This window comes from Tupaia chinensis, unplaced genomic scaffold, assembly GCF_000334495.1.
Source record: "Tupaia chinensis unplaced genomic scaffold, TupChi_1.0 Scaffold139935_1, whole genome shotgun sequence".
NCBI classification, from domain to species: Eukaryota; Metazoa; Chordata; class Mammalia; order Scandentia; family Tupaiidae; genus Tupaia; species Tupaia belangeri.
Window position 1 is genome coordinate 873,441 of NW_006199814.1, and position 17,051 is coordinate 890,491.

At 41.4% G+C, this 17,051-nt stretch overlaps 1 protein-coding gene across 8 annotated transcripts in view; it reads right to left on the minus strand.

Annotated features, from left to right (window-relative positions):
• ST7 (suppression of tumorigenicity 7) overlaps positions 1–17,051 on the minus strand; it is a 240,519-nt gene that overhangs the window by 48,286 nt on the left and 175,182 nt on the right. For all 8 annotated transcript variants that reach the window (XM_006162373.3, XM_006162372.3, XM_014593213.2 and 5 more), the window contains one exon: positions 13,457–13,571. In XM_006162373.3, coding sequence (XP_006162435.1) covers positions 13,457–13,571 — 115 coding nt within the window. The remainder of the gene's footprint in view (positions 1–13,456; positions 13,572–17,051) is intronic.

The following is a 17,051-nucleotide window of genomic DNA, read 5'->3' on the forward strand; positions in this document are numbered from 1 at the left end:
CAATTGAGAAATATATTGTATAGGAGGATTTTCTCTACCTATGGACAGTGAGAAGATGATGGTTACCAGCCCTGCATTACCTCAGGGAAAAACAAGAACTACTCTACCATTCTTAAGGAAGCCAGATACCCGAGGATAACTCACGCTGCAGATCCCCACAATACCATTCCCGCTAATTACAAGATGGCTGCTGTGCCGCATTAACTGATAATCGTCTCTGCTTACCAGAACCGCTTTCCTAAAACTGTATTCCACGGAGACTCACCTACCATTGTGGAACTGCACGAGACCCACCCTTGATCCAACCTTGAATGGAATCTATGTTCCCTATTGTTAAAAACTTTAAACTCGTGGCCCCTCTCCCTTTACTTGCATGTATCACATTTTCAATAACTCCTCTGGAAGACAACTGTATATAGCAGAGATAGTGTAATGGGAGAGGGGGAAAGGGCAGAGGGTCAAACATAGGATAAAAAACATATATATATATATATGTATACATATGTATGAAAGTAGAAATGGAATATTATTGATGATAACATGCTTGATTAAGCCACCATGCAGTTTATCCTAGATGGGAAACCACATTTAGTATGTATCATTTTGTTAAAAAAAAATATGTGCGTATTTGACAACTGCAGCAAGCTGTATGGGCACAGCTGGGTACTACTTTATAGTATGTTCATTCTACTCATTGGGGTTTATGCCCAAAGTCAGACTTGGGTTCATGTATAGGTATGTGTCAGCTGTGCTAGCTATTGGATATATTTAGACTAATTAAGTTCATTGGCAGAACAATTGAATGGGGGGGGAGGCATGGAGGGCAACCATGGATGCCAGGGACAATGGGGGAGGAGGATGGGACATAGCAGAGGGTGGGGGATGGGGAATCAAGGATGGCAAAACAAAAGGCAAGGTATGCAGGACATAAGAATTGGAAAATTATTTGCTGAGAACATGTATGTTGATGTGCTTGATTGAGCCAATGCACAGTATATTTTGGATGGAAAATTCATTTGTGTGTTGTGATGGTATATAGTGATTTAATGCAGAAAATGAATAAATTTAAAAAAAAAAAAGAAAAGAAACATTTTTATGTCAATAAATAAATAAATAAATAAATAAATAAATAAATAAATAAATAAAAATAAAGTCTGAACCATGACATCTTGATGGCTTCGGCATGTGATTCTAACGCACTAACCTTTCTGATTCAATCTACCACCCATAACTTAACTTCCTCATACACTGCATAAGCTCACCTTTCTCCCCAACTGATTTTCATAATCATTATGAATAACACTGATCGAAAGCTTGCTGAATGCCAGACACAGGTGTTACTCACTTGTGTATATCATCTTATTTAATCTTCAGAGCAACGCTATAAGATAAAACCTACCATTGGGCAAAATGAGATACAAACTGGTTAAAAAAAAATATGCCAATATCATGCAACTAGAACAGACGCGAGCTATCTGCCGAGTACATGATTTGTAGTCATGCTACTGTGTTATCTCCAAAGTCTCATTTTAAAATGTTGACCACGGCAACACCAAGGACAGAATCTAGAAATATAATTCTAGAGACGACTCTCAATGTACCTCTCTAGAATTGTATATATGTATAACTATTTATTAATTATTAGGGCCACATTGTTCCATGTTAACTAAAAGAACAACATTAAAATACTACCAAATGTTTTGTTTAAATAAACAATGATATGATACTCCGCTTAGTCAGAAACATGAAGAAAGTGGCCATGTAGACTAATAACGTAAACATTTAAATAAGATTGTATAAATGAAACATATTTTCATGCCCACTATTTCATCTGTGTTTATTTGGCACAACTTTCTTAGTCAATCCATGTTTCATCTTCAATCACTTCTTTCCTTCCTACGTGTCCAAAAAACACATAATCATCTCTTGAATTTTGCTAGTGTTGAATTATTTTCTGAGATTTAAAAAAAAAAGAAACCCAAACTGAAAAATATTAAAGAAATAGAAGAAAGGAATGAATAACTGTGTTTTCTGATCAGCCTATGCATACAATATTTTCTGCCCTAAGACAGAGGCAAAGAGCTGGACACACAATAGCACAGCACAGCCAAGGTCATCCCATCCCAGTCTTTTTCTTTAACAGATGAAGACATACAGGCCAAGAGAAGCTAGATGATATTCTTAGGAGTCACCCTACTGATCTGTGGCAAAACTGACCTTGCAATACCCTGTCGTTGTCATCATCCCATACTGCCAGCATGGCACTTGCTTGTATTTTCCTTGACATCAATCTCTTACCCTTTCCCCATCATTTTGTTTGAAAAAACAGCTTCACACATTAAAGTCTCAAGGCTTTTGTTTTCTCCTTTGTCACCTTGAACACCTGCTTGCAGGTTTATATCTCACTTGCACATACTTGCTTAACTATTTGTCATTCAGTTATTTCCATATACTTTAATCATTTGTGTTTCTTTATGTCTTTTTTCATTGGGACTAACTATAATTTCATCTTTTAAAGTTTCCCATCCTCTTGAGCTATCGTCTGCTTCAAAAAGATATTGTGGGACCAGCAGTTGGCATAATAGTTATGTCACTGGACTTTCATGTAGTCGACCATGGTTCAAGTCCCGGACCCATGGCTTAAACTCAGGCTGAGCAGGTGTGCGTGTGAGCCCACGACCCTGAGAGGAGAATGGAGGAGAAGCGATTGTGACATGGCCAACTCCCCAGGTGATTTCTCACTTTCTGTCTGACGGTCTGTCTTTCTGGTGAGTGCACGTGCCCTATAGCAAAAATATCTCTCCCCCCCAAAAAACAAACAAACATTGCTGCAGGGCACCAGCAGAGGGTGTAGTTGTTTCATCACTGGATTCCCACATAGCCGACCATGGTTCGAATCCTGTACTCAATTGCTTGAAAGGCACGTGTGCGTGTGTGCCCAAAATCCCAAGAGGAGAATGAAGAAGAAGGGACTGTAGTGTGGCCATCCCCCCCTTGGGGGTGATTTCTCGCTTTCTGTCTCTCTGGCAAGTGCATGTGCCCTATAGCAAAAATCTCTCTATAAAAAACTGCCGTATCTTCTAAGCCAAATAGTGTCAGCATAAAATAAGTCACAGCGTATTTATTAAATCCTCATTTGTGGGTTCATATGTATCTTTCCTGTGAGTTAAACAAAAATAAAGCATGGCTTTGGTTTTTTTGATATTATTTGGTTTTATTAGTTTGCTTTTAGATTTAAGGACTGCATCTCTACCTAACGCTCTGTTTTTCTACCATTGCTACAGGACAGCAGTCTCCTTCTCTCTGGTGAGAATTAAATCTAGGGTATTACTCTCATGGTTTGTCTACCTTGAAAGTAAGTGAAGTTTTAACAGGCAAGAATTTACCAGATAGACTGATTTAGCAAATGAGACACAAATCTACCCATGTAGGCAATCACATCAGATACTCCATGGTCTCCTAATTCACAACCATTAATATAAAGTAGAGGTGGGCACTCCACCTGGCCCCACATTCCACAGTTTTGCTTCTCGTGTTGTCCTTACTACTCAGCAAAAGCAGGCAGGTGGTGGTGGGTTGCATGGTTCCTGGCAGGCTCTTCACCCTGTCTTGGTAAATTCTTGCCAAAGATTATCTGAAGGTTGGGTATGCTAGGTTTACGTGGGCCTTGATTTCCTGTAGTTAAGAGGCCATTGATGCTTGGGCCCAGCAGGTGGCATGGTGATTAAGGTGCTAGACTCCTATGTAGTCAACCACAGTTCAAGTCCCAGATCTGGTGGCTTACTTTCTCACTTTCCCTCCCTTTCTTTGTCTCTCTCTGGTCAAATTAATAATAAATTAATTAAATCATTATTTAAAAAAGAAAACCTACTGAGTGCAAATGAACTTAAGTGCATAGAAAATTTTGCTTACCCAGGAGACAAGAAAAGTTTTTGTGCTGAGATCCCCATTTGTTGTTTAAAGAATTCCCATTTGTGTTTATACTAGTGCTTAAAAACCTTGCATGTCTCCCTGCCGGATGGAATGGTGCTTTCCTGCAGTGTCTGACGACCTTGTAGGCTGTCCCCAGTGACACTCCTGCTCCTGATGGAGTGCTTTTGCAGTGTGTGTTCATCTCTCAACTATCTCGAGTCAAAAACAGGCAGGGTGTGAACCCATCGTTCTACTCTTTTTATGCTGCCGAAATTGGCTCTAGGTCTCTCCTCGTCCTTTAGAATAAAGCCCATGCAGGGACCAGCAGTTAGCGTAATGGCTATGTCGCTGGACTCCCACGTAGTCGACCGCAGTTCGTGTCCCGGACCTAGTGGCTTAAACTCACACCAGGAGCATGTGCACGCATGCCCAAGATCCCAAGAGGAGAATGGAGGAGAAGGGATTGCGGTGTGGCCATGCCCCCCACCAGGAGGTCATTTCTCGCTTTCTTTCTCTCTGTCTCTCTCTATCTTTCTTGCTAGCGCATACACCCTATAGCAAAAACCTCTCCAAAAAAAAGAATAAAGCCCAAGCTAGATCCAAAGTCCTTTGATGTTTGTTCACACCCAATTCACCTAACACATCTTCTGCCTGTTGCTACATCCCGCCTCCATCTTTCCACTCTGTGGGATGCAGGGGGCTCTCCACCCAAGCCATGTCAATCATGTCCCACACCTTTCAATTTGCTCCCTTCGTCAGTTCCACCAGAAAGGCTTCTCTCATTCCCCCTTGCTGGGTGAGGTGTCCCATCCATCTTGGGTTAAATTTTGAGCTTTTTTGTTTGTTTGTTCATTTGTTTATTTTGCTATAGTATGCATGTACGACAGAGTGAAAAAGCATCCCCATGGTGGAGATGGCTACCCCACAGTGAGGATGGCTACGCCACAGTCCCTTCTCCTCCATTTTCCTCTCACGATTTTGGGCACACAGGCACATGTGCCCACCATGTTTCTAAAGCCACTGGGTCCAGGACTCAAACCATGCATTTTGGCAATGTGGGATCCAGTTACCTTAACTACCATGCCACCAACTGGCCCCATTTTAGGCTAAATTCTATCACCGTCATACTTTACAGCAATTGCATGTCCCCTTATTTGTGTCTCCTACTAACATAGTGTGCTTTAGGAACAAAAGCTGTGTTTCTTCATCACTTCATACCCACAAGACAAAACAGTACATTAAATATAGTTGGTGGTAAGTGTCTGCTGAATGAAATCCTAAATTGCTGCACTAACACCTCAAATCTCTCGATATTAGCTTCCAAAAACTTACAAACATTTATATTTAACTTATTTGCTGGAAGTTGACAGTCATCAGTGTTGATGGGTGTTTTATGAGGAATGAGAAACCTGTTATTTTCCCACATGTGTGCTACAATTATCTTTGCTTATGGTGTTCCAGTAGAATGCAGGAAATTGTATTGGTTCTCTAATCTAGGTGTCTATTTGAAACAGCAGTGGAATGAAAGAGTGGGGCAGGAATTAAAAAAAAAAAAAATGAAAAGAAAAAAGGTAAAAGCTGAAACAAACTTAAGAAAAGTAGAATCTTTGGCCAGAAACAAGATAAGACAAACCAAATCTCTTTCAGCTTGTTTTTGTTTGTTTGTTTGTTTGTTTGTTTGAGAGGTTTTTGCCATAGGGCACGTGCACTCGCCAGACAGACAGAGAGAGACAGAGAGACAGAAAGCGAGAAATCACCCCCCAGGAGGGATGGCCACGCCGCAATCCCTTCTCCTCCATTCTCCTCTCGGGATCTTGGGCACGCACGCAGACGCACCCGGCGTGAGTTTAAGCCACCGGGCCCGGGACTCAAACCACGGTCAACTACATGGGAGTCCAGTGCCATTATGCTAACTGCTGGTCCCTCTTCCAGTTTGTTAAAGAGACTTTATTGGAGTTATGCTACTGAAAGAAAGGGCCTAATCTTAGGGAGAATAACTCTTGTATTTTCAAGTTAGGAATGGTTCTTACAGCAAAAATTCAGTCCAATAATCTTGAAGAAATGTATGTAATCATGAGTAAAACTATCAATTAGACAGGCCTTGGAAGACCCCTGTGGCAAAACTTTAGACAGGAGGGAAATGTCAGTGATCACCTTTCTGACCTAATTTCTTTCTGTTCATCTGCCATTAATAACCATTGAGCTCTAGTTTTAAAAGGATCGTTACTGTTCTTAAGCATAAGAGGTCAACTGAGGGTCAATTCTTACATCTATGATTCTAAAATATTTTCAGGTTTAGCAGCCAGCAGATAAAAACATCCGCAAACCTCCTTGCAATGAAGACACTATGCCATAGGGGTTTCTCCGACTACTGAGTCACTCACTGAGCACAGACATTCTGAATGGCCACTCTAACACACAATCATCCATCGTGGACACAGGGCTTGGTTTCAAAGGGTTTCTTTCTCTGCACCTCTCACCTAAACCAAGTCACTGAACACTGGTGATTCACAAGGTGATTCATTTCACCTTGACTCTGTGTGTGTGTGTGTGTGTGTGTGTGTAACATGTGTGCAACATCTTTCTCTCCTAGACTTAAATCTTCTTGGTGACAGAGAATAGATCATATTCATTTCAGAATGGGGAACACCTAAAAGTATCTTCAACATAAAAAAGTTTGATAGATTCTTGCTGAAATAATTAGAAAAAAACTTAACCTAATTACTCTATGTAATCCTTTAGGTCTACGGAGAACTAAGTCTTCCTTTTCTTGGTGGGGTAAAAAAACTGATGTCCACACCAGGTATACTTCAAGCTAATATTAATCCCACTTATGAGGCCTTCACAGATATTTTCAGAGCCATGAACCACCCAACAAGACAAAAGTGGAAGACAAGCAGAAAGGCAGTCCGTGTCTCCTTCATAACCTGCTGTTGGACTGTGATGTGTTGTTACTGTCTCACTGTATGACACAGTCTTCTGTGTGGCTGTCTTCGGTGAAATTTCTCAGTTTACTCCTGTTCAGGAATTCTGTCCTTAAGATTTCTTTGCTGTTGTTTCCAGATCACAGGAGATCTTTTTGCCCCACCCTCAAAGAGTCAATCCAAGGTTCCCTTTCAAGCCCAGGGGAAAACCTCACTGAAGAAATAAAAAGGACTGATCTGCAAGAACCTCAACTCAACAAGCCACTTGGGAGTTCAATGACTCAATTGGGAAATTCTATGTGACCTTGGTAATTGGGGGCAGTCAACTACAGTCAACACACAGTCAACTACACCCAGGAAAATTCATATTCTGCTGCAAAGCCAAACGCTAGATGTTATTTGCAACTTTTGGGCTGGATTATCCCAGAGGTCTGTGTCGGAGGGCTCTGCTGGGACTGGTGGTGCTCTGGAGCCAAACATGGCAGTTTCTGTGACAGTAATGGCTGACTAGGGAGGAATGTTACCTTGGTAAATTATGATAACTGGGCAATAAGCATTACTAAAGCCAACATAAATTTAGAGAGCTTGTACCTGTGCCAACTATGTGAATTACAGATGTACGCATTCGCAAAAGGTCTTCCATCATCAGAGACAGCAGGGGTTTCTCGTGCCTACAGTCCTCCCTGACATGGTATCTATTATCGGAGTTCCCGCTGCATGCATGTACATGTCTTCCCCCGACAGTCCTACTACTAGTTCTAAAGGAACTTCTAAAGGCCGAGTCCTCTTGGCAGATCTACTTCCTGGTGTCTAAACAGGAAGGGCATTCATGCAAAATTATGCACGGCCTTTGTGTCTCAGTGACTTGTGCTTACGGGCCCACGCCCCAGCCCATAGTATCAATGCTGATAATTATTTTCTTTTTTGAAGCAGCCACGTGGTTTTACTTGTCCATCTTTTACACCGGGTTCTATTTGGGAACTTGCCTGTATCCCTGATCTTTTCCATAATAGCCAGCCCAGGGAATGAGTCTTTTTTCATAAACATGGCCTAATTTTGTGGTGGATGCTTCAGGCGCTGCTGGTGCCTGCATCACTAAAGGGTGCCTCTAAATACTGGACGGAAAAACTCTGTTGTGGGGTCTGGACTGCTGACACCTGAAGTGCTAATGAATACAGATGTTACTTGTTGGCCATCCTGACACCTCAAATCCCTCCTATTCTTGCTTACTCCCTGAACAGAAATGGAAAATGGCCTAGCCAAAAGGCAGGTATCCTGTGACTTTCCTTATTCTTTTCTTTTTACTTTTTCTTTTTTGGGGGGGAGGGGGAAGTAATCTCCAATGAACATTTTCGTTTGCCAGAGAGAGACAGGGACAGAGAGAGAGAGAGGAAGAGAGAGAGAGAAAGTACCCCTCAGTGGGGCATGGTCATGATGAACTCTTTCTCCTCCATTTTTCCATCCCATTGGGATTTGGGGCACGCATGCACATGTGCCTGGCATGTGTCTCAAGCTGCCAGGTTCAGGATTTGAACCACAGTTCACCATGTGGGACCCAGCTGCCTTAATCACTCGGCCACAGATTTGGCCCTCCAGTGACCATTTCCAAGTAACTGTAATAGCTAAGTAACTTGTGTGAGTTACTACAAGGCCTTGAGCAATGAACAAGGATTATAAAATGTTTACTTATAACTGCATGCTGACTTTGCAAAACAATATCACAGCAAAAGGCTTCTCTGAATAATCTGAACACAGAGAGATTCCCGAATGACTTTCTTGAGAACTTCTGTTTTGAATCTACTGAAATAAAAGTATTTCCCCCAGTGTTCTAAAATGTACCTCCTCTGCACACTATCAGATGGTAGATAACACTGCTAACATTGGATGGGTTTGATGGCATCAGTAATAATGGTCTTGATATATCGTGTTGTCAGAAAAGTCATGACACATTTTTGCATAGAAAAACATGCATGGCTTTTCCGACAACCCAATAGTTGTTGCATTATATAACTTTCTATAGTCACATTAGTGACTGTAACAGAGGCCAAATGTCCCTTCTGGGAAGTTTCTGTCCCCAAATTTAGGGCAATTATTAAATTACTCAGTGGAGTAAAGATCCAAAAGAGCTTGGGTCTCCACTTCCATTGATACAAACTGCTCCAAGGCTGAAGTTGCTGTGAACTCTAAGAAACCATCTGTCTTTTCACAAAGGGTAAAAATCCCAGGTATTTCTTTTTCCAGTTTCCCACAAGTTTTAAGAATTGTTTGTAGATAAAATTAAGCATTTCAGAGAACTGTTAGAACCATAATTAATTTTAATAGTAGGCCATAGCATTTACCTTTGGGAAAAGGTGGTCATAAGACTGGGCTTTAACTCTCTCATTTCAACTGACATTTGATACATATGGTTTTCCATTTGACCACAGTTAATGGGAGCAGTGGTGAGGTTCAGAAGCGGCAATCTTAGCTAATGGTTTCTTACTGTGTGTCTAATACTGTTCTAAAGACTTAAAATGGATTAGACTACTTGAGTCCTCAGTAACAAATTACCAGTGATGTGATCTTGGGCAAGTTACTTAGCCTTTCTAAGCCTCAATTCCACATTCAGAGAAAGAAACTGGGTCTCAGAAGGTTAAACAACTTGCTGGAGTCCAGCTAGTGAAAGGCAGACCTGGGACTTGGTCCACCTCTTCACCACCACCCGTGGCTGCCTTTCGATATCCCCAAGGATGATTAACTAGGGACAGGTAGAACTGGAAGCTCCCAAAGGTACCTGTAGCTCTCACATTCACATTAACTTGCTCCATGAGATTCTCTAATAACTGAAACGCACAAATGATAATGAATAAGAAATGCATGAATTCCTCGCCGCAATACTACCCTAATCTTTGAGACTTAAAATTTCAACCTAGGTGGCCTATACACTTCTTTGAAAAGCAATCCAAAGCTTGTAACAACTTTCATAGTGACTTCTAAAAGAAGGTTCTGTGGTTGTAATGATTTCGAAAACACTGCTGTCTTTACTGCAAATGTGTAACTTAAAAAACAGAATGACAAATTTCTAATTAAATAAACACTATATACCAAATCTCCTTTATGACTAAAGAAATCATGTACAAGTCGATTGAAGATGGAAAGTCATATTCTGAAGATAGTTTCAGAAAGTCAAGCAAATATAAATATATTCAGTCCTTAAAGAATGATTAGAAAAGAATTTTAGAGGATAATTTGACACCTCTGAAATTCCGCACTCTGACTCCAGCCCACCTAACTCGTGCCTTGTACAAGGAGTGAGAGAGGCAGAGCATGTCAACTTCAGCAAGACTTACGTTTATGGAAATCCATGGATTTTTGGCCCAGCTGGACCTAACTTGAATCCCACCTCTGCAGTTTTCTAGCACTGGGGTCTTGCAGGTTATTTAAACTCACAATGCCTCAGTTTCTGCTTCTGCTAAAAGGAGTAACCACCTATGTGTAAGGTTACCATGAGGGGTGCAGCAAACATGTATGCTGTGCTTCTGCACATGGTAGGTCCCCGATAAATTGTAACCAATAATAACCACCACCACCATGGCATTGATAAAATCACTGACAGCAGAGTGTTAAGTGTGATGGTTAAGGGCACACGCCTGGAGTCAGAGCTCTTGGTTTTTCTTTCCTCATAGAATTCACATCATATTTAACAAAGATTGTATTCCGCTGATCTCTTTTACCCATGACACATGCTCATGCTTTACTTTGACATCTTAGCTCTTCCTGTGAACAAGTTACTTAACTTCTTTCTGCACCAGTTACCACAGCCGTGAAATGAGAATAAACACAGTTATCTACTGAAGATGCTTGTGGTGAGGATGAATTCATCCATGTAAAACTTAGAACTATGTCTGACACTGACACATTATCAGAACTCAATAAATGCAGCTGTTGACACTGCTGGTTTTAGTCACTGTGTGAACGACATTATAAATCCAGGCCCTGGATATAAACCGCCCACCCATAATGCTGCTTAACAAGTTGAAAGTAAGAGAGTATGAGAACTCCTGAGGAGGACAAGACATTTAAGAATAATGACTGGGAGAACAAAAAATGAGAAGTTATCTCAAGGGCGAAATCAAAATTAAGCTGCAGATTACAAGGAGGTGTGACCAGCTAGCTGGAAATCCAAGGTCTCTAAAGTATTTCACTGTAAAAGGAGTTCGTGAATATCTCTGATTTTCAAACTTAAAGCTGAACTTTTTTATGGTGAAAAAGAATGAGGCAAGGGGAACACATGCTGACTTCTTCCTTTCCTCGAAATATGTTTCCCCCTGTGCGTTTTTCTCATACTTTTTGCAAGGGACAGAAAAGCGGCACTGATTCCATTGTAAGACTTCCCAACAGATTACTTAAAAAATGTAATTTAAAAAAAAAATGTTTCTGTGCCCACCAGCCATCCAAAAAACAGCTACCCAACCAGAGCATTCCAATTTGCAAAGATAACATGTAATCCTGCTATTCTGGGTGTGGCTCTATGGAAAGGGATGGAAGGGCTGGGATTCAAAGTGCTGCCTCCAGCATTCATGTTGACATCCGATCCAGGGAGAAGAACGGGGCACCCCTAATAGCTGTCTGCACTCTGAGCCCTGTTAACACCGTCTTCCTTGCACAGGGCATGATAAGGGTCCAGCAGCTCAGCTGGGTCACCAGGGAAGGCAACAGGAATGAATTTGAAAGAAAGCATTTCATGGGATGGAGTGAGGAGCAAGAGGCATGTTTTTCAACCATCTTGAGTGGTTGCAGCTCACCCCTCGAAAACAGTAACTTCAGCAGCCACTTCATTATATTTCTACTGTAAATGATACAGGCCCGAGCCAAGTCAGCACCAAAACTCCCTTCAGAATTCAGTCGGGGTTAGGTCATCTGCACTCCATCGACAACCGCTGGACTGCAAGCTCCTAATGAGGCATCTCAGCAACAGTATGTGTCCTGCCACTAATGAGGCTCTTTTTCCATGAATAACGAACAAGCACATCATCTCTGTTGCCAGGTACACAACATAAACAAAGCTCAACACAGGGCCTTGGTATGGCGAGTTTGTCCATTTGCAACAAAGGAATTTTTCCAAGTGTGAGCCAAGTTTTAGTGGAGGGTGGGACAGGCTGTTGTAACAAATAATGCAAACATATGTTATCAGAATCTAATAAATCAGCTTTTGGTGGTTGTGGAACAGAGGCCGTGCAATGGGAGAGACAGGAGAAAACACAAAGCTCTAAATGAGTTCATTTCTTTATTTTACAATCAGTCTTATAACGCGAGGCTGTTGACTTCTGTAATGAGCTGAGATCTTCATGAAAGGAGCCTTATGAGACTTGTAATCCCAAAGGTTCTACTGGTTTAGTCTTTCTTTTTCTTTTTTTTTTGGTTTTAAGCTTTCTACTTTATTGATGTGTGCTTGTGTGAGAGAGAGAGAGAATGGGAGAGAAGAAAGAAGGGAGAGAGGCACCCTTGACAGGGTCTCATCGTGCTGTAATCCCCTGCCTCCAGCGCTCCAGCTCCTCAGGATCTGGGCAACACACATGCTGGTGTGTTTCAGGTTGACCAGGCCATGGATCTGAACTGTAGTCGGCTCTGCAGCCTCAGGTGCTTCAGTTCAGTTCTCCACCAACTGCGCCACTAAACATGGGCTTTACTCTTTATTTCTTAAGCCTTGATATATCAGGCTGAGCACAGGTCAACACTAGGGATGAGAACAGTGGAAGCTTGTCATGGCATTAGTGGCCTCATGGCAGCATTTGGAAAAGTGCACTGCCACTTGAACCCATGGGCATGCAGTTGGGTTCCTTTGGCACTGAAAGATCCTCAATGTATGAGCATTTTTCCTGCAAGGAAGCCTCATAACTTGGACTCATGAGATTAGCCACTGTTCACTGAATAGTGAGATTCCAGCACATAAACAGAGACTAAAAGTGAGCTGACGTGAAGACCAAACAGTCTTTATTCTGTTTACTTTAAAGTGCTCCACAAATACATTTCTCTCTTTCTAAAATCAGTTCCATAAGAGGCAGCATGTATCTCGTTACATGGGGTGTTCACATCTCCCCAGGAAAAGGGAGGCCATCACTGGCAGAAGGCTGTTAGTTTCCATCAGTTTAGCAATAGTCTCCCCAGGAAAAGGGAGGCCACCACTGACTGAAGGCTGTTAGTTTCCATCAGTTTAGCAATAATTTGAAGAGAACAAAACAGAAATAAAAACAATCTTGCAAAGCCTCAGTTTCCCCACCCTTAGGAGATAACAACCCCAACCCATTTCAGAGACTTCTCATGAAGAATTGTGTCCAAAATAACACCCAAATGGTATAACTGGCTCTTTATATGTGGTAAATTCTTGCGCAGGAGAAAAAGCAATAGCATCAATAGGGAGGGAAGGACAGGAATGGGGAGTGCAGGCCATACAACATTTCTTCCCCTGCTAAGCCATGAAATCCTGAGCGTCTACAAAACAACGTAAAACTGTGGGTGAAAGGTCAGTCTGAAGACAGTTATGAAAGCTGTGCTAAGTAACATGATCCTTCCAATATAACCATTGGAACACATCAAAGAGAGAGAAATACTCAACTATGTAAAAACACCCAAGGACTTACCATCGTACTTTGCTAAGACTGCCTGAACGTCGGCATAGGCCTGCAGTTCCAGAAGGGCTTCTAAAAGGTTTTCATGGATGTTGAACATGCTCAGGAGGGGGAACTCTTTCATCAACTAGGAAAGAAGAAACCAAAGACTAGTTAATATATATTTTTATAACATATCTGTTCTATATATTTAAAGTATACAACATGTTCAATATACGTAGTTATTACTATGGCCAAGCATTTTAAGAAATAAATATTTCTTAGTTTCTGAAGTATAAAGAATATTGAATTAGAAATATATCTGTATTAGGTAATTTATTCATTTCTTTATTCATTCACTCATTTCTTTCTTTTATAAGATAGCAAGGTATTCCCAACAAGGTCTTCATGCTGAGATCCACCCCGGCCTCAGCCAGCCCAGATCATCAGTGCACATGTGCATGTCATATGTGTATGGAAGGCCTTAGAGTGGGCACTGGAACATTCCCACGTGGGTCTGGCACTGCAGAAGAACACTGCATTACTGTGGTTCCACCTAGTGGCCCACAATTCCTTCTAGCAGCCCATCATTCTTTCTTTCTTTTTTAAAAATTATTTTATTTATTTTATTTTTATTTTAAATCTGCTATAGGGCACTGCACTCACCAGAGAGAGGGAAAAAGAGAGAGGGAAAGTGAGAAAGCAAGCCACCAGATATAGGACTTGAACCACCATGGTCAACCATGCAGGAGTCTTGTGACTTAACTACCAGGCCACCTGCTGGCCTTCAGGCCCACAATTGTTAAAAGCATAATTTATACTACATTATAAGGGATTACACTAATTATTATGTTGCAAAGCATTAAAATGTTTTTATTTTTCTGATAAGGTGAGAGAAAATCTAAAAGAGAGGTTTTCATAAAAACTGAAGAAGATTCCCGATAATGTGATGCAAGGTCATAGAGCAACTAGGTCAGTGAAGGTTGAAAATGATGTCACAGGTGTTAACAGTCAGATCACTGGTCACCTCGTCAAGAGCAGTTTGGATGGATGCCAGAGAGCAGTTGGGTAAAGAAGGGATTGAAACTGCTCTTCTGAGCAGCCTGGTGTCAATTAGGGAGAAAAAGTAGGCAAGGAGTACAGGGTGATGTGGGTTGAGAGAAAATGGGTAGGTTGTGATGGGGCTGGTATTAAAGAGAGAAATCCATGAGTTCCTGCTGGTGGCCTTAATAAATTAGGACTCCAGATCATCTTCTGAGACAGGAAATGGGGGATAGGGAGGGAGTTCTAAGACAAAAGTGAAGGCGTAGAACAGCCACAAAGGGGAGACTGCTTAGGGAAGCAAACAATCATTGCTAAGGCCATCTCCAGGGCCTAACAGATTGGGGACTACAAATTTGGACAGACTCCAACTGCCATGGCTGTCGAGTTTTAGCTAGTAGGGTTCAGTAGCCCAGATTTAGTGCGAGATACCAAATGATCTACAATGCATCAAATAACTTATGGATTTTAGAGTCAATAAGGAGGAAGAAAAGTCCAAAGAAAGTTAAAATAAATATTACTGAACTTCACTGGAAAGCAAAGAAAAAGAAGAAAGAAGAAAAATTGACTAAAATCAGATCACAGAGAAAGGTAAAATCTCATCCTAAAATATTCTAAGTTCCTGGGCCAGCAGGTGGCACGGAGGTTAAGGTGCTGGATCCCATAATGGCTGACTCTGTGGTTTGAGTCTCAGATCCAGTGGGATGAAAATCAAGCCAGCTGTGTGTGTGTCTGTGTGTGTGTGTGTGTGCCCCCAAGATCCCAAGAGGAGAATGGAGGAGAAGGAATTGCAATGGCCCTGCCCACTGGGGAGTGATTGCTCACTTTTCCTCTCTGTCTCTCTGTCCCTCTCTGGTGAGCACACATGCTCTATAGCAAAACTAAAAAAGAAAAATAAAAAAGAAAGATTCTAAGTTCTTATAAAGCAAAATCAAGTATATATTCTCTTCTATTTAAATCCCCCACATGGATAACTGTTTTCTATTAGAACATCATAAGCTCTCTGTCAACTTCTTTAAAGCAATTATGCTGACAGAAATAATATTCGAAAACAGGCCAACTCACTGCTAAGCAAGAAACCAGTGGACACATTGCACTGACCAGCCATTTCTTCTTTCACGAGAAACATTTACCATAGTTTTGTTTTTTAAAGCCAAGAACCATTTAGCATATTTTTAAAAATAAATAATTTTCAGCATCCCCAAAGAGCATCATATTACCAACAAAAAACACCTATCAAAATGACTATGTGTTCAATACATGGACAGTCTGAAGCCCCCTAGGGAGGCATGCAGAGTTTTCATTGTTAGTAAAGGAAATGAATAAGAATATACCACACATTTTTGATGTTTTATAAACAATAGAAGTATTTCTTGTTCTGGTTCATTTTGATTCTGGTTGACATTACCCTTTTATTTTTTTTTAATTCTCTTTCTAATTAAAGCTTGTTAGAATTCAAGCTCTCTGTCATTCAGCATTTGGCAACACAATAAAGACATTCTTTAAACTGCAACATTTAAACATTTATTGTTTTGACCAGTTCTTCAGGTAACAATCAGACTTCAACGATGTATGTCATATTCTGTAGTTTTAAAACTGTAATGCCAAATATTAGTCGTGAAGCTTACAAACTGTGTCTTATGGAAACACAGTGAGACCGCACACATGAACATGGAGGTCTCGGCTGGTTGAACAAAGCTTGAAGTGAGATGCTAGGAGCCTGTGTAGCAGCTCTTTCATTGGAAGCCTGGACAGAGTATATTGTGTCAAAAACAAAAACAACCAAACAAAAAAAGCAAAAAGCAAACAAGTAATAAAAGGGTTTTAAACATAGTGAAGGTCAAGTGATGGCCAAGTCATATGGCAGTTCAGAAATCTAACTTTCCTTATTTAACCTAAACACGAAGAAAGTGTGAATCCTTTGCTGCCCCTATAGCCTTCTCTTGCCCTGCACAATACGCTATTTTGGAAAAAAAAAAAAAAAAGACACTCTCTTGGCTCTACTCTCTCCTTGCTGCATTGCTACAATCTGGCTCGACTCCCACCATGTGAATCTTGTCCCACTTGCGGGTGATGTAAATTGCTTTTGTGGATATCCTCCAGCCCTTTTCCTGCTTGACCGCTGCATCATCTGACAGTTTGATGACTTTTCCTTCAAGCTCTTGTCTCACTTGGCTTCCTCAGCCCCGTTCTCTTCAGGTCTTCTTCATGTTACCTCCCACTTCCTTCTCTAGTTTCCTCCTCGTCTGCTCCTTACAAGTGGTCTCCCAGGTTAGGTCGCAATCCTCTTATCATAAACACTGACGGATCTCTAGGTTCTTGTCCAGGGTCTCAGCACCACCACCTTTGTGGGAATGGCTCCCCCATCCTGACATCCACTTTGACCTCTCTCCTAGGTTATGTGATCAATTTCAAAACTACCTTCCTAGGGACCAGCAGTTGGCATAATAGCTATGTCGCTGGACTCCCATGTAGTCAATCCAGCGGCTTAAACTCATGCCGGGTGCATATGCACGCGTGCCTAAGATCCTGAGAGGAGAATGGAGGAGAAGGGATTGTGGCATGGCCATCCCTCCTGGGGCGGGGG